The 26,475-nt window shown below is 39.9% G+C and overlaps 2 protein-coding genes across 2 annotated transcripts; one reads left to right on the top strand and one right to left on the bottom strand.

The window, feature by feature from the left end:
• The first annotated feature begins 444 nt into the window (after positions 1 to 444).
• On the top strand, positions 445 to 3,519 carry rsrp1 (arginine/serine-rich protein 1). Its single transcript, XM_012862092.3, has 5 exons — positions 445 to 672; positions 1,076 to 1,770; positions 1,862 to 2,025; positions 3,022 to 3,087; positions 3,190 to 3,519. Exons 2-5 carry the CDS (start codon positions 1,098 to 1,100, stop codon positions 3,331 to 3,333), a joined length of 1,047 nt encoding a protein of 348 aa, XP_012717546.2. The 5' UTR covers positions 445 to 672; positions 1,076 to 1,097; the 3' UTR covers positions 3,334 to 3,519.
• Positions 3,520 to 4,756: 1,237 nt separating this feature from the next.
• Positions 4,757 to 13,901, bottom strand: syf2 (SYF2 pre-mRNA-splicing factor). Its single transcript, XM_036151008.1, has 7 exons — positions 13,808 to 13,901; positions 13,390 to 13,488; positions 13,070 to 13,195; positions 10,090 to 10,207; positions 7,746 to 7,836; positions 6,211 to 6,309; positions 4,757 to 5,137 (listed from the first exon to the last, which is right to left on the bottom strand). The coding sequence occupies exons 1-7, from the start codon at positions 13,823 to 13,825 to the stop codon at positions 4,972 to 4,974; spliced, it is 717 nt and encodes a 238-aa protein (XP_036006901.1). The 5' UTR covers positions 13,826 to 13,901; the 3' UTR covers positions 4,757 to 4,971.
• Positions 13,902 to 26,475: the final 12,574 nt, after the last annotated feature.

Here is a 26,475-nt window from a genome sequence, read left to right as displayed (position 1 = left end):
CGCAGTGCATTCAATGCTCCACTATACGTTGTATACGCTGCAGTTAAAAAACATGAAATTGTATCTTCACCACTGCTGTTTATTTAATTAATGTATTTCCTAAAACCGCATTATGCTTTTCACTTATGTAAGACACTCGTCCATTATCTTGAAGGGCTTTTGGAAAATGATCCGATTCTTTTAGACAGTGCAGACGCGGAATCCTTTTTTTTTTTTTTTTTTAATGCCACATCAACTCCACATTCATTGTTGGCAAATGTGATGCCGAAAACAATACTTCCCGAAGAACATATTTGTTAAAATTTATGGTGAAGTATATTTGGAGTACACTGAGACGTTCCGGCAAAACGTAGATGACTCTTAAAGGTGATCCGGTTAGAAAGATCGAATCAGCCAGGCGGCTCGCGAATGGAAATTTCCAGAGGCTTCTTTAAAGCCGTTGCTGCCGCAGTCCCACAGTCATTCCAGCGACGACGACCGGAGGTTCAACATCGTGGGAGAAGTTTGTTCACATTCTCGTAATATTTGACCACAGGATAACATATTTGATAGCTTTTGAGCTGTTTTCTTTCATTGGCACTCTGTGAAAGACAAATTTTGAGGTGTTTCTCTACATAATAGTCGTTTCGTTCGACGCTTTTATAAGAAGATCTTTGTCTACAGTTGGAACTGGTAAGATTACATCAACTCGTTTAACGGTTTTTTTAAATTACATTTTATTTATATTTTGGTGAGTTTTATTTATACAACTATTTACTTTTATATTGTGTCGTTACCTGCTGATAGATTAATCAGTAAACACTGCTATTCGCCGACGGGTGTCTTTGTTTTAAAGAACTAGGCCAAGCTGTTAGCTGAGCTAGTAGCCGTAGAGATTGGTGGAAATTTCCAGAACTCATCGACCAGCCGTTGTAGTTACGCAACTCTACTTTCGACCGCTAGGGGCGGAGTTGAGTTCAATTACGTAACAGTTTATGCAGTGCACGGAAGCAGACCATCGGTCGTTTTAATTATTTGGACTCTAGGTACAAGAGTGTTACGTTTATAAGTAACACTATTTCACATTCTTTTTCAGCCTTCGGCAGAAAAGCTGAGCAATGGCTTCCCAGGTTGGCTCACACTCCGATATGGCACAGGCTCGTCAGAGCGACGGCCTCAACGTGATCTTCGACCAGAAAAGCCCCGGCTCTTCTCATTCCCGCTCTCGCTCACGGTCAGTGAGCAGCTCCGCCAGCAGCCGCTCCACCGGCTCCGGCTACAGAGGGCGTAAAACCCGCCAGGGGCGCCACAGGTCTTCGTCCTCGTCATCTTCATCGTCTTCTAGGAGCAGGTCCTCCTCTCGCTCCAGGTCCCGTTCCAGGTCCCGCTCCTACCCTCGTTGCCACCGACATTCCTCCCGCTGTCGGTGCGATGACCACCGCAGTTATGGCGGCAGCCGATACCGCCGCTCCCCACCGCGGCGCTACAGGGCACACTCTCGCTCCTTCAGCCGCTCCCCACCCCGCCGCTATCGGGGACGTTCTCGCTCCTACAGCCGCTCCCCACCACGCCGCTACAGGGTGTATTCCCGCTCCCCCTCATCAGACCGATATTACCGCCATCGCAGAAACTACAGGTCCAGGTCCCGTTCTTGGTCCCCAGCACGCTGGAGCAGGTACAGGAGACCTGTGAGTCAGCTGAGGTGCAGATTCTCCCGCTCTCCTTCCAGGCCCTACAGGGGGCGATCGCGCTCCAGGTCATCCGGACGTTCTGTTAGTTTAAGCCTGCGTGGTGAGTTGATCCGTTTTTTTTATATATATATATATTTATTTTTAAAAGTGCTGGAGAGGAATTATTTATTTAATCTGATTTTGTTCTTCAGACAAAAGAGAACTCCTTGAAGTTGCCCAGGCCAATGCCATGCGGATGCTTGGAGTGGAGAAGCTGGACCTTCCTGAAAGCGTGAAGCCCATCCTGTCAGAGAAGCCAGAGGGCCGAAGTTCTTCACCAGAGCCAAGGCACGGCTCCCAAAAGACTGTCTCAGAGGTGAGTGTGTTGATAAAGAAAAGTGAAAGGAGGTAGAAGAAGTTACTTTCTCAGTCTCTGAGAAAGGCGTTGAAAGCTTCTTATTTTTATTTTTGACTAGGGTGCAATGCATTGCTGTCGGCACGGAAAAGGTTGTATAGTGGCGACCATTTTGAAAAATGTATTTAATTTTTTTTATAAACATTTCAATTCCTTACATTTGCTGTTAGTCAGTTTCTCTAGGAGCTAACTAGCAAACCTATTACCTGCTCTTGCTCTACTTTTTTTGTAATGTCCTGTCTTGTAACCTTCTGACCCATGAGGGAACACACATGCTCTCTGTATTTATTCCTGTCTTCATAGATTACATGACAGTGGTCTCCTTCACTCATCGGCACCTGGGATTAAAAGGCTGTCATGTGACTTGGGTGACAACCATATTTGTTTGCGTTGACATGTTATCTGAGTCTTTAGGTTTTTTTTGTGTTAATACATGAAATGAGGACCTACAGATGCATAATACGTCAAGTCAGATTTAATGTATACTTATTACACAAGCATTTTAGATATTTTAGTTAGGTGTTCTGTGCCATTACAATGTATTTATGCTTTCAGATGAAATGGGTTATTGTTATAGATGAATCTGCCACTCGCTGAAGGAGCAGACATGTGGACTGCATTATAATGACTATTCCTGTCAAGAGACCGCCGTATTCTAAAGATAAGTTGGTGCACAAGATGTGTGCTGAGGGGCTGGGGAACCTGCGTCTTCATCACTGTTCCATCAGTCTTCCAGTTTAACCAAACTGCTTTGTAGACTTGTTTTGTTCAGCTTCAGTGTCTCTGTCAGATAAAAAATTTAAGTAATGAAAGGGCTGCATGAACGCTGAAGTTTATATGCCCTACATTTTGTTTAATTACTCCTACACTTTGAAGTCCATCAATATGAACTTCAGGTTGAAATGCAGCTTCTTGCTTCTGATTAACTTTGCATTTTGTTTTCTCTCCTTGAATTAGGACTCTGCGGAGCCTGGTGTGTCCAGCCCGAGGATTGAAAGCAGGAAAATTGCTTTCAGTGTTAATGTAAGTCTTTTTTTTTTTTTTTTTTTCCCTTCTACACAAGTTCACACTAAAAGCCAAACATGATTTTGAATAAAACTGATCAAAACATTTTCTCTTTTGTAGAATTCTGTTGCCAAACCAACAGTGGTGGCTCCATCACCTGCCAAGGTAACTCCCAGGGTTGACAGCGTTGAAAGCCGGAAGCCCTACGGCCACTGGATTCCCATCAGTTCAGGGCAAAGCTCCAGTCCGAGCAAACACGCTTAGGCCATTTGTATGGCAGGGCACATGGACGCTGTAAATAATGTACATATTTTGTAAATATAATTCCGTGGTTTTCTTTCAGATGTTAAAGAGTTAAATGGGATGCAATGAAGAATTCATTCAGGTGGGATTATTCCTTTTTTGTTGTATTGTTAATTTAAGCATTCAATAAAGAATTGAATAAAAAAATCTTGTGTCACTTATTCCCCCTCCCCTCCCCCATTCTTTAAAATTCACCAGACTGGTTCGGTTCAAATTTTGAGTTGACATAATAATGGCCCTGGTAGTATTCAGGTGCTGAGGTTCTTTTCTTTGAGTATTAGAAGTTTAAATAAGTGGGTTAACAGAAACATGAGCAGCTGAGTTTCTGCTAAATATATACAGTAGCGATTCCAGTTAGACCCACATGATGTCACTGTTTTCCATATAATCATGAACATGTAGCTCTAGGTGCCAGAGCTGGTGTCCTGCAGCGCTTCATGTCCAACACACCCAACTCATGGCTGACTTTGCTCAGGATGCGGTGACGCTCTGCAGGTCCTGTTAACCTCAGTTCATTGTGTGGCGAAGCAGAGACGTCTGAAAGTGGCACATGCTCTCTGATTTCGATCATTATCAGCACTGATCACTGTATCTGATCTTACTACCATAACTTAAAATGGTTAATTATACCAAAAGCAAGGTGCATTGGCTGATTTAGTAGCTACATGAAGTTTTGGGGCTACTTTTCAACAAACCCAACTAAAAGTTTGCTGCAGTAAGCTTTAGAGCTGCTTGGCAACAGTTTAAAGTAAATATTGAACTGCCAAGGTGTGGAACACTAAATCAAGCGTTATCACTACGCTGTAATAAAATGGCTTAATTGCACATTGGAATTCCTTATTGCCAGACTGCATGTCTGACAACACTTTCTCAGCAGTCATCCATCTTGCAAGTCATTGCATTGTGTCCAAGTATCAAATTAACTTGGATTAATGAGGGGTTTGACATTCATCTGAGATGTCAGCGTAAATGTACGCACAACTTTTTCCAACAAAAAAAAAAAATCCCCAAGTTAAAAGGATCGTAAACTATCCTGCCAGCTTTGGAGCAAAAATTAAGGACTAAACTTATCTTTATCTGGATAATTGTGGGGTTGCACCAAAGTTGTCCTGCAGGGGGCGCAATGCCCCTGCATTTGCACACCAGAACAAGCTTGAATGGGAACCTGTTTGCTCATCTCAGCCTCCAGTCACAAGGCTTTCTGGGTCAGGTCGCTGCTCGGGGCCATTCAGTCCTGAGATGGAGGTGATGGCTCTTATCTCTGCACCTACAGTCAATCTTTGACATCCTACGCTGAACATGCCCAGTGGTTTGATAGTAGCTCATTCTTAAGCTTAAAATATTTGGATCATAAGACCACACACAGCAAACACTAAAGCCAAGATTACTGGATAATAAGTGGTTTATTTAATAATAAAAAAAATGGGTGGGGGGGGGTGGCGTATAGCTTTTACAGTCCTAATACTGTACAAAGGAACATAAGACAATATTCTTAGACCTGTCAGGTCAAAAGCAACATAAGAGAAAACCCATTCACTGCTTACAAACTTTAGCAAAATAAAGCATCCACAGCATAGAGTGACAGGGTGACAGGTCTCACTAGACAGCTGTTCCTCTCTCCAAGTTCTGTTTGATCTCTGCCGTGTATTTGCCGTAGAAGCGCTCCGCCTTCTTGTTGAACTTGGCGTTCCTTTCGTTGATGTAGTCGATGTCTGCGTCGTCGTTGTAAGCCCTGCGCCGGCTGTACTTGGCGCGCTTCTCAATCCTGACAATCACACACACACACACAAAAAAAAAAGCCAATTCATGAAGGACTCCATGAACCAGTATGGCCCCTATCCACGGCGTATCCAATAACAATAATTGTCTGCAAGCAATATTTTCAGGGCATGTGTTTAAATTTGGCAGGGTGAGTGGCGATGGAAAACCGAAGACACACGTACACGCTCAGGGGAAAATGCTGTCAATTTGTGAGCTCCTACTCCTGATTTACCGTGTCTTCAAAGCATTATTGTGCGTCATACCCTGGCAGCTAAGTCCTTGTCTAATGTTCTACAGTTGCATCTCCCGACACAAACCTGAGACTGTCTGCAACGCAGAAACACTAGCGATCAAAAGTTAAGAGAAAAAGTTAAGACTCGAGGCACAAAAGAAAGACATCCTACATCCTTTATAGTACTTCTTCTAAGCAAGGACCACTAAGGTACTTATCTTAATGTACTTTAGGAATTGCTTCACAGGGCAGAAAGGTTGGTTTAAGCATCTACTGACTACACTGACTTGGCCCCATCCTGTGAGCACTCACTGCACCCCCCCTCCTCGTTTTTTTTTTTTTTTTTTTAAGATTGACTGTCTGCTTGGACCAGGATTCATACCCCGGAGTTGATTTTTCTTCAAATTAGACAGGCTCCGCTCTATCACAGAGACAGACTTACATTGCTGACACTTACTGTATCGCCACACTATGTTTGTGGTGTGCCAGTGTTGAGGGGAAAAAAAAAAACAAAAAAAAAACATCTGACTCAACTCGCTCGCATTCTTAGATAAATCAAAAAAGATGACTCGATTCAATAGCCAGAGCCAACGATGTCTACCAAAATTAAGGCGACTCCCCACACCCGCTTGTTAACGGGTTTAAGGCTGTGAGACGGGATATCAACAAATATTTTAGTGTTTCTGCGGACCCTGTCCCCGTTCTCCCGCTCCTTCCCGGCACAGATTTATCTGCTGAACTGAGGAAGCTGCCTTGGCGGACTGGTACTGATCTGGCAGCTCAAATTATCTAAAAAGGTCAAGGAAGAATGGGGGCAATCTCTAAAATTTACAACTGTGACTTACTGTTTCTCAACATCCTCCACCATGCGGTCAATGCCGTCCTTTGTGGGAACGTGGGTGCCGTAGCTCAGGCTATTGGACGTGGGGTAGAAGTCCTCACCGCTGTGGAGCAGCACCGGCAAAAGAATTAGAAATACATAACCTGAGATTACCACCATTTTAACATACTTAAACGGACTTTTCTATTCCGCCATTGTGATTCGGAACATCCAAACGAGGAAGATGACGCTGCTTCGGGGCAAGCCGTGACAGTGGATCCTTTTGCGAGCTCGCATGCGGTGGCGGTAAAAGGGTAACGGCCCTGCAGGCACCGAAACCCTCTTGACCTCAGCGTGCAGGCCCTGTGCATCTACCCTCTGAAATCTTTAGATTATTTCTGGGTCGTACATCTACGTCAAAACAAATCCCGGGGCAAATTGGCGAGGGCACGGCTGAAAATATAGTAAAGCGCTTTATGAACACATGACGGGTGATTTCTGGGTTGGTAACGCCGGGCCAATGGCTGCAATTGATCCTGTTCTATTTGAGATTTCACAGTTCTGGTCTTAAATCAGACATGTCCCTATGGAGCAACTTCTACGGCCCTTATAGTGGGACTCATCGATCAAACAGTGTGAAAAAGATTTCAATCTATAACATTAGATGAACATCAGTTCCTATTTTTGGTGTGATGGTCGTATAAATTGATTTCGATAACAAAAAAATAGAGCTTCCAAATCCACCTGGCCTCATTTTAAAAACGCGCCGCACTTGACGGGGACGGCTGCCATCAAGGGTTTGTGATCGTCGGCCTTAAATGTCACGGACTGAGGACCAGACAGCCTTCTTGTAGATTCTCTGGTGGAAAAGCAGAATTCACGGCCCAGAACCAGGATAGAAACCCAAGACCATCAAAACACCACCACCGTGTTTGATCTATGTTTCTATCTGAAATGCCGCGTTAATTTTACATAAAATGATTTGGGACATGCGGCTTACGAATACCTTTAGAAAACTTAAGGATCCTCATGATGTTTCTGACTAATGTAAGGCAGCTTTTGGCTTGCTTTTGATCGTCGGTGGTTTTCGAGTTATTTTTTGATCGTTTTCATGCTGGGCCTCCCCCGTGGAGGCCATCTGGGCTCGGTCTCATCGCTGAATCGTGAACACTGAGCCCGACTCAAGCAGATGAGGCCAGTTCTTTCAGGGTTGGCCCGGGCTTTTGTCTCCTCCTGCAGGAGTTCTTGATTTTCTCCTATAAGTAATCCTGGGAGGCCGACCGTCCCCGAGAAGATTCATTGTGGCTCTGTGTCTTGGGTCTCACTGTGGTTTGCTGAAGTCCAAAAGCCTTAGAAATGGCTTTTTATCCCTTTACCACTTTATTTCTGATCTGTTCTTGATTTTTTTTTATACTAGAGAACAATATGTTGTGTCCTATTTAACACATTTCTTGATGTTACAGGTCACGCCTTATGGAAAAACGTGAGCTGATGACAAAACGGCATTTTGCACAGCACTGGATCACTCCGTACCCAGAAGGCCGAGCGGCTTTGACTCACCTCTCCTCCCTTTGCTTCTCATAGCTTTGCAGGTCTGGTCTGATTTGCTTGGTGAGTCTCTGGTACTGTCGGAATTGGGCCTCCGCATAACCTGCAGTCCATTGTGTGTGTGGAAGATGGCAAGATAAAAAAAAAAAAAAAAAAGGAGAAGTTATAATTAGTGGAACAAACAACAAGCAGACATGAGGCACAGCAATGCAAGCTGCAGCTGGTTAAGGTCCAAAGAGGCAACGTTCCTCTCTTGGAGCCCCTCTGGGGAACATTTTCTCCCAGAGGTTTTAATTCAGGGGGAGGAGGGGGGGGGGGCAATAGATGACAGCAGTAACTCCTTTTTTTCCCCTGTAGATTAAATTAGGGAGATGTTTTGCATCCGTGTGCTTACGATCATGAAACACTGACCTTACAAGGAACGCGGACGTTTCGCAGACGATCACACGCTGCACCGCGGTGACAGAAAACAGGGTGGCAGACTTACAGCGCCCCGCTTTTCTCAGTGCATTACATAACTAATCGATACATGAAAAGGATTCAAAAGCGTGAGAACAGGGTCACCCATGCCCAAAATAAAACCCATTTGATCCACATGCTCTTTCCATGAATGTTCCATCTAGTTACGGCTAAAGACGCCAAAGGAAGCCAGGGGGGAGGTAATCTGGAACCGACAGCGATTTCAGTGTGTGAAACAATGTTTGGTAATGACATTAGATGTGAAAGATCTTAAGGAGCGAGATCAGATCAGATTAGATCTCTATCAGCTGAAGACAGATAAGGCTGCCGTCTAAAGTCTGTACATCAAGCTAAAGTGAATCACACACTGAGCTGATTATTAAATTGAGTGTGTGGGTGGTGAGCTGCCTATTTAAAAGATGGGATCCTTGTGGTTCCTCCACGCTAACCTCATTAAGACAGGATGGAACATGTGCGTAAACACTCCTCCCTCTGAAGAAAAAAAAAAAAAAAAAAAACTCCACCAAGAACTTATTGCGCTCCTTCATTTAAGATCGCTTCAATGTGTAAAATCTGACAAGCCCCTCTGGCTAAAACGCGATCCCTTTCCAACTCGATAGCTTCAGAAAGCTCCGTCTGCCACTTTAAAACTTAGTAGTTATTTTACTTTTTAGGAAACCAACAGATTATTAGAATATGTACAATTCCCACACCTGCTGACGACTCGGATTTCTCATTTCAAGACAGAAACAACATCAATTCCCGGTTTGTACTAGAATTTCTCCCATGAGCGATGATCAGTTGATATTTGGTCCAGGGGTGATGTCAAGGCACTTCTGTTGGAAAGCAGTTTCTCTAAAATGGTTTAAAAACATCTTACATGTTTACATTTTGAACTACGTTTAGCATCTTATATTAGCGATAGGCATGGTTAGTGTGACTGACAGTAAAAGAAAAGTCTGCATATGTATTGCCTATACAGTCATATTCAATAAATAATAATACGTATTTCTAAGAGGCTTGACTGTCAGATTAAAAGTACCTTTTAAAGTACCTCTTTAAATCGGTATTAAATATACTTTTCACTAAACTCCATGAAAATTTAGCTTTTTTTTAATTTTAATTGAAACTTAAATGCTGTGTTTTTCATAGCTGGAGGTGAAAAATGATTAACAGAACTAAAGGCTTTAAAGCTTCAGTTCGTGGTAATCTATATAATGTGTTTCTCTTAGTGAATTGATTTACTGAAATAATGGAGATGTTGTACAAGGATCTCTGCCATGGAGGGTGGGAGGACAAACCTAACAGCTAAAATAAAAAAGAGCAACTTTGCTGTAAGACATTCAGCCTTCCTGTTATTTGTTGAGAGTCTCGCTCTTTTTTGTTCTCCCACATCCTCAAGAAATCAGAGGCATGTCAGAAAGTTTATTTTTAAATATCTAACAACTTTTGTGCCACATATTTCTTCATTTTGAACACCTCACTGGCACTGGGAACAACTCCTCATACAGCAACAGGGTCCACACAGGGTTAGGTTATTGCTAAAAATGGCTTCTGTTAATCTGTATAACCCATGGCATGTTTTATTAAGATAATGATGTTTTAAAAAGTGTCCATTATGGCTTTATTCAGAGATAACAGTGATTATCACAGAGGGGAATCATAAACTGGGACACCATATGCAAGAGGATTACACTCTTTAACTAGTATTGTTCAATTAAAGTTGTAGTGCTCAGATCTTGTATTGTGACCACTGCGTGCCAACAGCATTTTATTAATGGCTTAAGAAATCAGTGCAGTGATAAAAAAAAGAACATCAATGGCTGACTCATTACCTGTAAAGCAGGTAAAACCAACTGCTGTGTTACTTTTTTTTTTTTAGTGTGAAGCCACAAACCTGCAAATCCCGTGTCTGGATTCTTCTTCTTTTTCTTCCTCTCCCATCGCTCTGCCTCATCGGCGGTGACCTCCAGCAGCTTCACTCTGTTATAGTCCTCACCGCGAGCAGCACATTCCTACAAGATAAACGCGCAATTAGAACCGCGCGGTATATTCAATTGTCTTTGCAATATCCATCCATCCATCCATTTTCCAAACCGCTTCTCCCTCATGGGGTCGCGGGGGGGGGGGGGGGGGGGGGGGGGGTGCTGGTGCCTATCTCCAGCGTTCACTGGGCGAGAGGCGGGGTACACCCTGGACAGGTCGCCAGTCTGTCGCGACCTGATTTTGATCATTATTCAATGATCAAAATCATTGAATAATAATAACAACTTGATAATAGTTTCCAGGCAGCCAAGGCGGCTTGTTGTACGTTGGTGTTTGACTAAATGGTGCAATATCAATGTGTGCAATATCAATCGCAACGGTCTGCTTGGATACAATGCTTGTGAAATTTCAGGTGCTATGAAAAAAATAATAAATACTGTTAAGAAAAATAAAGGGAACATTAAGCCACACTCAAAACTAAAGTGGAAAAACAAACTGCAGGCAGATGCAACTTTAATATAATGTCCTTATAAAAACAAGTCAAAATGAGGCTCAGTAGCATAGGTGGCCTCCACGTGCCTGTATGACCTCCCTAAAATGCCTGGGCATGCTCCTGATGAGGTGGCGGATGGTCTCCTGAGGGATCTCCCCTCAGACCTGGACTAACGCATCCACCAACTCCTGGACAGTCTGTGGTGCAGCGTGGCGTTGGAGGATGAAGCGAGACATGATGTCCCAGATGTGATCAACCACCCTCATGGAGTCGGTTTCTGATTGTTTGAGGAGACACATGCACATCTGTGGCCTGCTGGAGGTCATTTTGCAGTGCTCTGGCAGTGCTCCTCTTGATCCTCTTTGCACATAGACAGAGGTAGTGGTCCTGCAGGGTTGTTCCCCTCTTACGGCCTCCTCCACGTCTCCTGATGTGCTGGCCTGTCCCCTGGTAGCGCCTCCATGCTCTGGAGACTACGCTGACAGACACAGCAAGCCTTCCTGCCACAGCTTGCATTAATGTGCCATCCTAGATGAGCTGCCACCTGTTGTCTATTCCATTTGAACAACAGCAGGTGAAATCGATGGTCAGTCAGTGTTGCTTCTTAAGTGGAACAGTGTGATTTCACAGAAGTGTGATTGGCTTGGAGTTACATTGTGTTAAGTGTTTATTTTTTTGAGCAGTGTACTTCATGATATCATTAGTTATCTTTGACTGACTTTCACTGCCCTTCATTCCAACACCTGGTGTAGACCTGAGGGATCAGGATGCTGAAGCTCAGATAGAATGGTGTGGACTTTGTGATGATGAAGGGAACAAAAGCAGTGATCCACACATGCAGTCAATATGGCTATTGCAATTTTGAACAGAGACGCTACAGTGGCTTCATTATATTGCATCGCCTTTTTAATAAACACAAACCAAGCTAGGTACTAGGGCTGCAAAATGTCAAACATGAAACTGTAATATTATTTTTGAATATTGAAATGATAATTACAAATAGTCCACAATTTCCTCCTTCACTTTCTTCTCCATCATCATGATGATGACCCCACTATTCTCATTTACCTTTAGGGCTTTGGTTTACCAGGATGTATATAAGCTGAAGACAAGAATGTCAGGTTTTTGTTTCCATCAAACTGGGCAAATCTATTACTGAGTGTGAATCCATGCCTTCTGAAATATTAAAGAAACCAAAATTGCATTCAATCAATCCTCTGCGACAGTGATACCGCTTAGACTGAAATTGTGGTAATGACAGGAATTCAATATAATGTGCAGCTGCATTCAGTATTGAGCAAAACATTATTATCAACACTGCAAATGACCAATCAGAAGCCTTCCTCTCAAGCTGACAATACATAATGTCAAGAAGACACCCAACCTAACCAAGGTGGAGGTGTTTCCACCATGCCTTAATTTTTATGGTCTTAATATTAATGATGATTAGACATGGGCCAGTTCTAGTATTACAATACACTAAAGTTTATATATATATATATATATATATATATATATATATATATATATATATATATATATATAGGAATGGTGTTCAAATTGCTGAAAAATTTAAGTTTAAAGTCCTTTCTAACGAGATGCCAAAGAAAGAACCAGTCACCAGAACAAAACAGGAGAAATATTCTGAAAAATAAGATTGTTAACTACTATCAAAGTTAGTGTTTTCAGTACTTATTTTTTTATGGTTATTATCATTATTATTACCACAATAATCCTTTCCCTTAAAACAGAAACCTTGTAGTTATTCTGACAGTTGCCAGAATGACGTGACCATAATAGTCATAATCATGTTATTTTACCTTTGGTGTTAAAGGAAAGCGATTGTTCCAAGTTATACATTTAAGTTTAAAACCTTTGAGTAACCATCATGATACCGTGATATGTCAGCTCAACGTTATCAAACAATGAGAATCTTATTCCAGCCTAGGCCTAACAATGATTGGAGATGAATTAGAAAATTAAAAGAGATTTCTTGAACACAGGAAAGACCCTCAGAGGGGCACACGCTGGCCATTTTGGAAAATGTCTCTCTCTTTAAGGGAAAGAAAAATAAAACTGTATTTTCATGTAAAACTAGGTTAAATTTGATTATTTTACCAAATTGTTTGTCATATAAGGCAAATGGTTACTAAAGGCCTAAAGATACCATTTAAAACTGAATCTTGGGGAAAAAAAACAATGGTTCACATCTTGCTCTTTTTTTTTATAAAATAACAAGTGTTGCAATAATTACAATTAAGGGCTGAGTAAAAATAAGTGGGAAATTGTATTATAAAAGGTAACTTAATATTACAGCCAGTGTAAATTATAAGGAAATTAAGAGTGGGCCAAAGCTTTTAACATAGAACTGTGTTACAGACTCATTGAGGAGAAATACCTTCTTCTTTTCATTTTCAGTAAGCTCCCACTCCAGTCTGGATTTTTTAGCTTCCCAGTTGGCAGGAAGTTTCAGTCTCTTGTCCTCCTCCACCACCTCCTGATGATTCAGTTTACGAGCTTCATTCTGCGTTGGGGAAGAGAGAGAGAAAACAAAAATCTGATTTACAGGAAGCTGCTGATGAGGTTCACACAAGAAATCTACAAGCGGGTATTTCTTTAAGCCATTTTTCGAAATGAGCCCAAAAATACGCGATAAACAGCAGCTCTGCGACACGAGACGCGCCATTTGACAGAATCTGGCAAAGTTACACAACTCACCCGTTTAAAATGTAACTCCCTGAATTTGCGGAGCCTCTCTTCTCTCTTCTGGGAAGCCAACGTTTCAGTCGTTTCTTCCTCAGTAGCAGCGGCTGTGTCCTTGGGGAGAGAACACGTATCAGCACTGATGCTTAACTCGATGAAAAGCATGGTTTTATTATGACCAATTTTTTTTTATTTTTATAAACTACCATTTGAACAGCCGAACACATCCGACAGATTCAACGCTAGTTAGCATACAGGCTAACGACGATTAGCTTAGCATAACAACAGGACGTTTTAAACTATATTTCAACTGAGTTACTTCACATGTAATCGACAGTTTTAATGACTATAAGCAACAAAAATATAGTAACCGTTTATGTTTTAGCTACTCAAGTAGTTTTGTCGGGTAAATTAAAATAAAAAATACACATACCTTACTACAGGACGCCATTGTTGTTCTTCCTTCGGAACAAAAGCGGAAACACGTCAGTGACACCGGATATTACGAAAACATCAAGGTAAACAAGATTCACACACTTGAAGAGAGTTAACGGTGACAAAGTTTTTAATTTTCTAATAATACAACCATCTAAAAAAACAAGTTGATGGTTGATAAAGCCCTTGATGTATGTTTTAAATCATTATTTTCCAGAACATCAGGACTATGTGACCCATTCATACTAGTGCAGATGCCGATGTTGCTTCAAGAGTTGTATCCGAGATGAAGTACTTAGTAATAACTAGAGCTGGACGATATGGCCAAAACTTATTTCACAATATATTTCTTCATTTCGGTCAATATCGATATGAACAAAATAAAAGCCTCAGAAAGACTGCCTAGAATGTCCACAGCAGATGCATGTACTGACTTATGACAATTATTTTACCACCTTTATAAACGCCCTCCAATATAACATTTTAGAAACATTTGCTTTAAAAAATAAAACACATAAAACTACATAAAATCCAGAACGTCAGTCAGTGAAAAATTATGCAATCATAGACTGTCATTTATACTGAAATATTGGGAATGTTATATCACCTTTATTGAATAAAGTCATATTGCGATTTTTTATTGATATTGAATTATCGTCCAATCCTAGTAATAACTATATAAAAACGCAATTAGAGGAGGAAACACCAATATCCTTTTCAATCTATGGTTGGAACCTTTAAGATGAATTGGCTTAAAAACATGTCTTTCACAAGTTGGCTGTATGTGTTTTCATATACATACAAAGATCTCTGTTCAGGGACTCAGGAGGGTTGAGTTGTTGTTAAAGTGTGATTTTGAAGTTAACAAAATTCCAATAAAGGGGTCAAGATTTGACAAACAGATTCTCCATTATTGGGAATTTTTTTTTTCTCTAGACAACCATATGGAAATTAACAGGAAATCCCTTTTTATTAACAGTGGTATGAAAAAGATATTTTGTTTGCATATTATGATCTATTGGACTCCAACTGTAACCTCATGGAGGATTATAAGATATTTTCTGATAAATATATAATCTAAACCGTACCTATAGATGCTGCGATAAGGTTCATAAAACAGTTTAATCTGCACTGATTCGGTTGATCCAAAGTACCTTATTGTATTCTAAGGTTGATTTGACATTACCAAGTTTAATCATCAGGAAATACAGGCTGAATGACAGTAAATGGAATAAATATAGTTCTTCTGCCCTCAAGTCCATATTGTTTCATGAGCAAAACGCTGGTCTGTATGCACTTACATTTAAAAAGAAACTAGGCACACCAACTTTTTAAAATGACCTGTTTGTCGAAAGTAAAATAACCTTATTTTAAAATAGTACAGAAGGTTTACCAGGTTGCTAAATTTCTAAAAAGAAGATTTAAATTGTATCTGGATGTTAGTTCTTTTTATCTTGAGGAAGAATAAACTCTACGTGTGTCATTCTTGTGTCCTGTGTCTACCAGTTTTTGACAAGATATGAAATATTAGTTATCACTCTGATTTGGTAAACACATTTATTTTAATGGGTAAATACTATGCATGGTTGTAAAGGGAGACCATTATTTGTGTATTTTATCAGTCACTTTAAAACTTTTTAAAAATAGGACCCAGTGAAGCCAATAAAACGGCTAGAAAGATGATTATTATGAAAATATTAAGAAGGTACATTTAAACCAATGGCTCTTTGTAACAACAAGCTTAAGTCCTTTACAACAGGAAAGACAACAACATTACCTCCAAGCTCCAAAGAGGAAAAGATAAGATAATTTATTGATCTCACAGTGGAGAAATTCACGTCTCACATGGAAATCCCTTTTTATTAACGGTGTTGAAGTGTGATGTGTTGAAAAATACACAGAAAGGGGCAAAGATAAACTAGAGAATCCCAAACACACAGCCCCAATAAATCCAGTATAACCACTGTGCTTTTACATGATAGAAAAAAAATGCACTAATTAAAAAGTGTTTTTTGCACTTATCTGGGTTTGTATCTCAGGGAATTCACTTAACATTCATAGTAATGTTCAAATTCTGCCAGTGGATGGTGGCTACTAAAATCTTTAAGTACATAGTATTGTAACTGTCTTGTATTGCCATGTTAGGCTGATCACTGTGGGCAACAATTAGTGAAGATTTCCACACTGAAGTTCTGACTTTGGATGTAAGCAGGATGTAAACATATGAGAAGCAGCCACCAGGACTTGTCAAGTTTACAGTCATCCACTTCAGTTTCCCGTTGTTTCTCGTTAAAGCAAAGATCAAAATCATTGAATAATAATAAGAACTTGATAATACTTTCCAGGCAGCCAAGGCGGCTTGTTGTACGTTGGTGTTTGACTAAATGGTGCAACATGATCACACTTTTCATACTTGCTTTAGAGGGCTGGATGCTGAGCACCAATTTTGTAGAAATTCTGTCACAACATTTGAAATTCAGAGTTGCTGCCAAAATGGGGTTCGGAGGAAACATTGACCTTTGGCCTCCAGTCTAATCACATTATATTTCAGTCCAAGTGAATGCCTGTTGCCAGTTATGACAACAATTCCTTCAACTTTCACTTGACATTGCAGTCTCCAAACAAGGAACGAATTAATGGACCAACTGGGATATATATTTTTCATTTTGACCGTCACATAACTGAGGTGTAAAGCATTCAGCCACTTTGTGATGTTTAAAAGTATCAGTAAAAGGGTTTGGTCCTGTAGAGACTATGATAAATATCATCACAGTGGTCTCATAAATCAAAAGCAGACATCTATCAACACACATGTGTGCAGGTGGCTTTAATCTGCGTGATTAAATGCGGGCAGCTGGAGAAGAACAGACCCACCTTCAGTCTACCCATGAAAAATGAAGAGAAAATAATTCAACAATACCTTCTGTTAGCTTAGGGATTTTTGTAACTGTGATATTTTAATTAAGAGTTTTTATTTTTCAGAATAAACACAACGATAAAGCCACACCATATGATTGGAGAAGAAAAATCTGTTACAAACAAAGACAGAGCAAAATCAAACACAAATTCACATGAAATGATTCTGCGACAAACCTAAGCATTCATTGCCTTGCAAAAGGAAATCAAAAACTGTATAATACTGGAATTTTATGTGACAGTAGAACACGATTCTTAAGTGAAAGGAAAATTCTACATGTTTTGTTTTTAATGTTTTCAGAAAATACAAATCTGAATAGTATATAATTTCATCTGTGAACATCAATTTTCAAGTTCTGCTGCAGATACTCGTTTTGTTTTTGGCCTGAACTTGACTGTGCCGTTCTAAAACACTTACACTGTGATATAAGTGATCCAAGTGGGCAAACTATCCCCTCTAGATGAGTGGTGTTTACGTTTCTCACAGAATCAAACCAGAAAACGGACGCACAGTGAGTGCATGTTCACATTTGATTTCTTTCAGCCATGCAACCATCGTTCTGCTTTAAGCTTTGGAGCTGTGTGCACTGATATCTAGATGATGCTTTGATTTAATCCATTCAATCATCCGTCCAGTTGTATGGTTAGGATGGTTATCCTGTTTGATGGTGAACCTCTGCCCAAGTTGTGACTCTTTTTGAGGCTCTAACAGGTTTTCTCTCAGTACTGCCCTATATTTAGTTTAATCCAGTTTAACATTAACTCTGACAAGCTAGCCTGGCCCTGCGTAACAAAATCCCACAGCATGATACTGTCACCATGTTTAATCAGAGTGATTTGCAGCACTAGTTTACTACAACAAATAATGTTTCGTACGTAGGCCAAAAAGTTTATTTTTGCTCTCATCTAAACAGAGCACCGTCTTCCACATACTTGTCATGTCTCCCTCATGGGGTACACCTTTTGGCTTTCCTTCAACAATGTCTTTTTGCTTTCCCCTTTTTCATAGAAGCCAGATTTTTACAATACTAAAAGATGTCTGGTTAGCAGATTCTGCCTCCAAAGCGGTGCAGCTCGTCCAGAGTTACCATGGACATCTGGCATACCTCTCTGATTATTGCTCTCCTTGCCTGGCCTGTCAATTTAGGTGGACGACTGTATGTTGTTAGGTCAGAAGTCATTAAAAAAATCTGGATAGCCAAAGATGCGACATGTCTTACCTGCCGTTGTCAGCTTATTACAGATCCAAGACAATCAATGTAACTAAATAGAGATTTAAAAAAAACATCTAAGCCAATCAGAGGCAGCCTGGGCAATCAGGCCAAAGAATAAACATCTGCGTGGGACACTGTCAGCCCAATCAGTGACACTGAAACAACAATAACATACGAAACATTCGAAACAATTATAAACGTACATGAGATCATAAAATTAAGAGAAAACGGTTTCACACCAATTCGTCGTTCAAAAGGTTCCGCTATCTATAAGGAGTGGATCCAAAACGCTTCCCTCTGTAGCAATAGTTTATCTCTGTCACTCCCTCTTTTTTACGTTTCTTCTGAACCGTGCACCCATCTACTCTTCCCTTTTTTCTCCTAAATTGAAGTTGTACACATAGATTCCTGTTTTTTGTAGGTCTGATGTTACGGCATGCTTTTTTTTTCCCACTTTTGGATGATGGATTAAACACCGCTTTATTAGTGCAAAGCTTAATTTTAACTTCTCCATCACTTTCTCCCCGACCTGTCTGGTGGATTCCTCAGCCTTCATGATGCTATTTGTTCACTGATTCTCTCTAACAAGCCTCTGAGGTCTTCACAAAATGCAGTATTTCTGCTGAGACTACATCACAGACATATTGGTCATATTTACTAATTATGTGACTTATGTAGTCAATAAATTGTACTCAATTTTATTTAGGGGTCTCAAAATACAGGTGGCCACATTTACAGATTCTTATTAGTAAAAATAAATAAAAACATATGTATTTTTTTTCTTCTGTTCCACAACTATGCTCTGCCATGCTTTGATCTTTCACATAAAGTCCCTATAAAATACTCTGAAGTGTGTGATTGTAATGTAACAAAATGGGAAAGGGTCAAGGGTTTGAGAATACTTTGGCAAAGACCATCCATCCAATTTCCAACACTTTTATCCCTATTGGGTTTGCGAGGGGTGCTGGTGCCTATCTCCAGCTGTCAATGGGTGAGAGGCGGGGTACACCCTGGACAGGTCACCTGTCTATTACAGACTTTGGCAAGACCTGTTTCTGAAATTCACAAATCACAGTTGTTTTTTTTCAACCGGTGCCAACCACTTTTTATCTGGATATCACATTATTATCCTGTGCTAAGGTCAAGCAGATAACAACATGCAGGGAGACCTTCTCTGATGGATTTTCCTAATTGTTGTCCTGATCATGTTTGCTGTTCTAATGTCTAATACTTGTTTGTGACACAAGAGCCAAGTTATTACACACACACAAAAAAATAAATAAATACTGGCAAAGATGTATCCCGACAAGAAACCGCTGTCTGTATTTCAGCACATTTTGGTTATGGCACACTGTCAAAAATCAGAAATGTTGCATCTTAAAGAAATGTCTCTGTATACAAGTTTAAACTTATTCCATTTTTCTTTTCATTTCGAAGTTTAGATTGATAAAAATCTTACCAGACTGTGTTGGAAACTGGAACGACACACAGACAGCAATTAGGAATATGGCCGGAGGTTATGAAGTGAGACGCATGAAAGGTCAGGCATAAAGTCATCTGTGCGCCACACAGAGAGTCTGTTTAGACTCTCCGAAACTCAATTGTTACGCTTCTTTTTTGGCCGCAAAAAGCAGGATCTGCCACGTATTACCAATGTGTTTTATTTTTATCCACGAGCTTACGCGTATCAGCCCAGGTTTTTTTTTTTTTTTTTGTGAACACGGGACCTCCGAACATAATTTTATGAGCTGATCAGAAGACAAAAGTAAACACTTTCAAGAGCCATCTGAGTATGTTTGACTTGCCAAAATGGATGTGCTCCCTGTTTGATTGCATTATACTAATAGAGCTCCTTTGGAGGATGTAATTAAGTGGAGTTTATAGTCTTAGATTAAAGCATCCTCTAGATCACAGGCAATGTTAATGGAGTGATGCATTTTCACTGGAAACCAGATGGGAGCACATCACAACAGAGCAAAACATCGCTGGGTGCAGTAATGGGCACGGCTATACTATTGCCATGCAAAAAGGAAAACATCTCCATAATGAATGACTCTCGAGTAAGTAGGAGAAAAGTGACCGGCACGAGAAGGAGGATGGGGAAATTCAGCATTTCCTCCGTATTTAAACTCACATCCAAAACAACAGTGAGAGTGGAGTTTATGACTTTTAAATCTCCTGGCATAAATACAGAACAAGCGTGAGAGTTGACAACCCGCTACGTTGTTCTTCCTCAATCAGTTTGCTGGACTCATCTATTCACGATCTGCTGGTCTCAAGTGATCTCATATGTAGCCCCTTCGCTGTTATTGTGCTTTAACTCGGTTCCCTGGAAGTTTCTACAGCGTGTTGAGCTTTCCGTAGATCCGGGGGCAGAAAGAACCTCATCCAAGAAACAGGCAGGTTGTTGGAAGGAGCCCTTCAAGATAAGAGACAGAAAACAGTTGGTTTTAGTTGAGAATATTTACATAGTTTATTTATATAGATTGTTGCTTTGACGTTACAGCTATAAATTTAACCAACACAAAATAGTGCATAAAAGGTAAAAATATGATAGTTTCCTGCCAAATATGAATCTTTAAAAAGTGGGATTTGAATTAGTGTTCAGCTCTCCTGAGGTCTTTAGTTAAAGTTTTGGAGAACCACGCTTTGCTATGATTAAAGCATTTATACTTTGAGCTAAACCATCCCACTTGTAAATTTACCTGTAAGTTTAGGGTTGTTGTCTTGCTGGAAAGTGAACCTCTGCACCATGTAGTCTCAAGTTATTTTCCAATCTTAAACAGATTTTTTTTTTTTTACCAGAGTATCCTTGAGTTGACATTAATAGTTGTTTTATTAACATATTCTCCCACTTGAGCACATAAAAACAGGATTCTTGGTTGCTTATCTGATGAATGTTTTCCTTGCCCTCATATACAGTTCTGGGTGGACAGCCATAGCTTAGCAGCTTTGCTGTTGGGCAATGTTCTTTCCTCTTCAGATACTTGATTGAACAGGACTCCATAAGGTATTCAAAGTTCACAAAATTATAACCTTGCTTTATAAGTTTCACAGCTTAATTCCTTAGGTTTCTCACGTGTTTCCTGTTTTTCATTATGCTGTTTATTCACTAGTGTTTTCTAACAAACTGAGGGCATTCATAAACAGCTGGAATGATGTGAACTTTAATTACTTATTAGGTGCTTTCTAAATATAATTTGGTCGTGCCAGATTTTGGTTTGGGGCAACCAAGTAAATGGATCTGAATGGAAATTTCTGACTTTTATATGTATGTAAGTTTTGGAATGTGTGTAAATTGTCCTTCCATTGCTGAGTTATGCAATACTCTGAGTTGGTCTTTACTAAAAATCCCAATAAATTTAACTGAAGTTTGCAGTTATTACCTAGCAAAAACTGAAAAAGCTCAAGGGGCACAAATGCTTTTGCAAGCCATTGCATGTCCCTTTGGCATATACTTGAAGTTATGCATTTATCTAGTCTATTATTAGTAGACAATATACTACAGTGGTTTCTAAGTTTTAAGCCTAGACTTAAATATGTATTTTGGACCTATTTAGTTCAACATAGTTTATTAATATTGCATCACTTCACAACAATTTTTTTCTCAAAGTACTTTATAAGACAAAGATTCCCAACTTATATCTAATTATGCAGAACCCTAGGTTAGGTCTAAACTCTATTGTAATCAATTCAATTCATTCTAATACAATGCAGTCATGTAGTCTGACTCAGATCTTTTAGGTTTCACTCAAATTCTAACACAATACGATCAGACTCAGTGGAGCTTTCGATCCTAATTTGTTAACATTATCAATCAGAGGAAGATCCTCCGACCTCATTGAATCCTTGATTTTGCAGCAATGACTCATCCTAAACAAGTATGTGGTGGAGAGAAACCACTCCCTTTTAACAGGAGGAAACCTCCAATAGAACCAGTTACCAAAATGAGTGGCCATACTGGCTTGGGGTAGACAGGATAGGAGGGAGACACAGATTAAAAAAAAACACCGTAGCACTGGGCCAGGAGTACATTAAGTAGGAAAGACATTACCTAAATATAATTTTAGTAATCGTTCCATTACTGGCTCTACTCAGGAAAGAGATACAGCTAAACATGAAACATGGATCTAAGAGTACTTTCCATTAAAAATAAAAATAGATAAGATACGCAAAGTAATGGCAGCAATAGCTCTGTCGATGGCTTTGTCTAGAAAAGAAGCATGGCCAAAAGAAGCACAGTCAAACACAGACATATTGAGCCAAGAGTAAATTTTATCCCAATCAAACTGCAGGTCCTGACATGAATTCAAGAAACAAAAATTAATCTACCAATAATTGCTAATATAGGGTTTTCCATAATTAATATAACAGAGTAGTAATCAAACATGACATATTTCTTTAATAGCTGTTGGAATAGTTTAGGTTGACAGAATTATGAAACGTTTTGGGAATGCTGGTGCAATATACTAGACCTTTGTAATATGAAATGCACGCACAAATGATAATCACAAACACAAACTATAGGCAAGAACTTTTTGTCATTCGGGCAGTTTTGCATTAATATGTCCAGGTAGTGTTCAGAGTACATTTATCCATTCCTTCTCATGAGCTTACTATAAGGTCTTTGGTTTCAAAATACACAGATTTGCCTTTAATTTGAAATCCAAACTGAAAGCTTGACAGGGAAAAGCGAGGATCCCGGTTCTGTTGTCATTTCCATTTAAAGCACGCCGAGCTGCAGTACAACAAGGATCTCACATGTGTTGGGGCCACCCAAAATTGCTGAACAGCCACTCTTTAATATTAACTTTTCCATTCAAGCAAATCAGCCCCGAAATGGAGTAACATTATATCTGCAAATAAATTGCACTTTGGGGGCAGATTTATAAATTTGAAACAGACCTCACTGAGCTTTTGTGACGGCCCTTTCATTAATCAAGCAGGACATGATTGTAGTTCAGTTTCCTACATGCTGTGAATGAGATACCATACATTTCTTTAATGTACACAGACATAAGTTTGGCTGGAGCCGTTATCTTACTCTTCTCATAAGAGTTCCCCCGTTGTAGATAGCGCACGCGGGGGCAGGGTCTCGTGCTGTGCAGGCAGCTGCTCCACATCTGGAACTTAATATAAACATCATGGCCAATAAAATCATTCCATTTCCTTAATTACTATTCCTGTCATTTCCGCACTAAATGAAAAGTTATTAATTCAGGGCCAACACAAACAGGCTTCTCCAGAACGAGGAGCTGCTCCTGAAGCGTCGCCACCCGACTACACGCCGCCGTCACCGGACTGAAACCACAAGCTCCTGTCTCTCTTTTTGGCGGGGCGTGGGCGCGCGTGCGTAGGTCAGCGCGCGTGGCACGGAACAGATGCCAGGACGACGCAGACGTGAGCGGAAAACAACATGGCGTCTTGCTTTCCGTCGCCTACAAACGTCCAAAGCGGTGCCAGTGAAATCATGACAGACCGCTTCATGTGCGCTCGCCTCCTTTCATCTCTGCTTTGCCTCGTGTTTGACTTGTGTGCATCAACACCCAGTTTGTTCACCCTCTGACATGCCTCTGTTGGAGTAACACGCAGCGCAATGATAACTATTTAAAGAGTATTCTTGGAAAGCAATTCCATGGGGTCAAATGTCACCTTGCAAGTTTTCTTCGGAGGCCTTCCCCAGAGCATGCCTGGGGGGGAAAGAAGGATTAAATACGTCAATATTTTTCCCGGTAAATATTTTTCTAAGGGCTCCATTGAAGTGAAATTCATACCAGATGTAGATAACAACACAAGAAGTCCTCTCATACAAAGACATCGACACAAATGAGTCAAGAAATTAGGTTATGTATAATTACCTAATTGTAAATGGTATAATGGTTATGTATAAGAAGTGTGAGTATTGGATATACTTACTAAAACCTGTTGAATACTTAGCAGAAAATTATATAAAAACTAGTTCCATACATAGCTAAGCTGCAATTTGGAGCCTTTCATTGTAATCTGACTTACACAAGTTGTGGCATTGGCATAAACGATTTTATCTAACTTCTGTCTCTTATTCTGGGGTGCCACAAGGTCCCATACTTGGCCTTCTCCATTTTTCTTTCTGTATTCTTTCTTTTGAATCAGTTCTGAAGAAACTTTAGATGTTCTTTCATTGCTATGCAGATGATTGTAAGATTTATATACAATTAAATAAAAGTGACAGTTACACTGTCAGTCAGCTACTGAATTGTCTTCACAACATAAAAAACTTAGATGTTGAACTTTTTTAGCTTGAAAGTGGACATGCCATGCAAATTCCACTTTTTTAGCCCTTAAATACAATTTTTTGTGTACTTGGAGTCTCTAGGAGGGCAGGAAAAAATTCATATAATCTCTCCAGGAGCTAAATAGATATCTTTATATTCTTTTTGGGTCATATTTTTCAAGTTGTTCATTTTTCAATTATGTTTTTTGAACAATGAAGTCACAGTCTTTGCTGCAGAGCTGCTAAACAAGGTCATGGACTTCCAGTTTACCAGCCTCCTTAATCCTTCATTTTTATTTGTTGGCACAATTTTGTAGTCCAAGCTGAAGGAAGCCAAAGGTATAAGTGGATAAGTAATTGGTTGTTCAACTCACTGTCTCTCTGCATACTACAAAATTGACTGAATGTTTGGAGTGAAACGCTCTGCGACCTGGAGGGTGTCGGGTTGTGAAGTGCCTCCTTCAGATTTAAAGCGACAGCACCAAAACGAGTTGCTCTCAGACACAGTTTAGAACAGGGTAAAATGTGGGAATGTGGGATAAATTAATGAAGAATTCAGACCAAAGCATTGCAGTTCCACTTTAAATAGACCACAACTGAATGATTTCAATGTGAAAAGGAAGAATTCAAAAGCATGATATGTCCCCTTTAATTTAAACAAAACAAAACAAAACAGGTGTTACTCTGTTTGATCCAAGCAGCATCTCTGATGCTCATTTAACAATCTTCTCATAACTTACAAACAAATCACTGTAAGAGACCAATGGTGCTTATGAACACCAATGTTGAATTCAAGAAGCAAATCAATGATGCAGTCTTTGAGAAGTCTCTTCCAACTGAGGCAGGGAGCTAAAGAGTATGGATTCTGTGAAATCATGGATTTATTTATTAATCGCACAACAGATTTTTGAATACTCAGTCAAATATCTGTACGGCCATGTTCTAATGAGACACTCAAGTGTACCTCTGCAGCTTTATGGTTGATCTCAGTCCAAAGGTCTGCTTAATAGCTGAACTGGGCTGAAGCTAAAAAGAGATCTTTCAATTTCATGTCACCCAAACTGAGGAACAAATTTGCTGTAATTAGATCTAAGACCCACTTTTAAAACGTTTATAAAAGTCCTTTTTCCTCTGGCTTTAAAATAATTTCATTTTTTCTGTTACTGTTTTTAATATTTACAGAAGACTTATGTTTAGTATGTTTTGTTTCGGTGTTTTTTCTATATCTATGCTGTAGAGCAACTGGGTTCAACTCAAATCCAACTGGATCGGATTAGATTCTTCTATTTAAAGGGGACGCAGCAAAATATAAATTTTGTTGTGTACTTGGAGTCTCTCGGAGTGCAGAAAAGTTGAATTTAGTCTGTTCAGGTGCTGTGTAGACATGTTTATATTCAGTTTGGGTGAGTTTTCTTCAAGCTCCAACCCAGGAACAGAGAGCAGAATGGGAGTCTCATGATGTTTATTACAAAACAAGGATCAGTCATGAGAGTCACTGGAGAGCACTGGGGGAGAATATCAAAAAACTAAACAATGGTGAACAGGTGAAGCACAGTAAGACAAACTGACATGGGAGGTAACAGAAGTATCCAATAAAAGGTGAAGAAAACTATCTTACAGGTGCTGGGGAGATGGACAAATGTCAGGTGAGCCTATTAAGAAGAACAATATGGCAATAAAAGAAGGGACATGAATGGAGGGATTGAGTGAAAGTTAGATGGAGTAGCCACATAAGGAAATAAACAGAAATAATCACAAGAAATTGCACAAACTAAACATAAATAAACACTGAAGAAGGCAAGAATACACAAAATTTAGAACACCAACAGTCCCAAATACAGTGGAAGTCCCACAGATAATAACAACAAAGAGTTTTGTTGGTAAAATTCACCTGTTGTTCATATTAAGATTCCTTTCAAAAATAGTACATTTCTCCAACCTTCCTTCCTTACAGTAAACAAAAGCGGCCAGTACCACATGTTGAACGTGGATCATGATGTTCCCACCTCCTAACCTCACTGATAGTGTGCAGTGGCATGTTTCTGAAAAAGATGTGTAGATGTGGCTACAATGCAGCTCACCACTGTCAGTGTGTGTATGGATGGGTGAATGACTGAGTGGGATTTAAAGTGCTTTGGGGTCCTAGGACTTGATAAAGTGCTATACAAGTACAGGCTATGCACCATTTTTCTCTCCCCAGTCAAAAATCCGATGAGGAGTTTGTGGTCCTGTTTGTTCTGCTTACGTGTTGTTTATTTCTAAACTGTGAGCCGTCAGGAGTTG

The sequence above is a fragment of the Fundulus heteroclitus genome, chromosome 19 (genome assembly GCF_011125445.2).
Source record: "Fundulus heteroclitus isolate FHET01 chromosome 19, MU-UCD_Fhet_4.1, whole genome shotgun sequence".
In the NCBI taxonomy this organism is placed as follows: domain Eukaryota; kingdom Metazoa; phylum Chordata; class Actinopteri; order Cyprinodontiformes; family Fundulidae; genus Fundulus; species Fundulus heteroclitus.
Note: the sequence above shows the minus strand (reverse complement) of the source record. Positions and strands in the feature narration are given on the sequence as shown.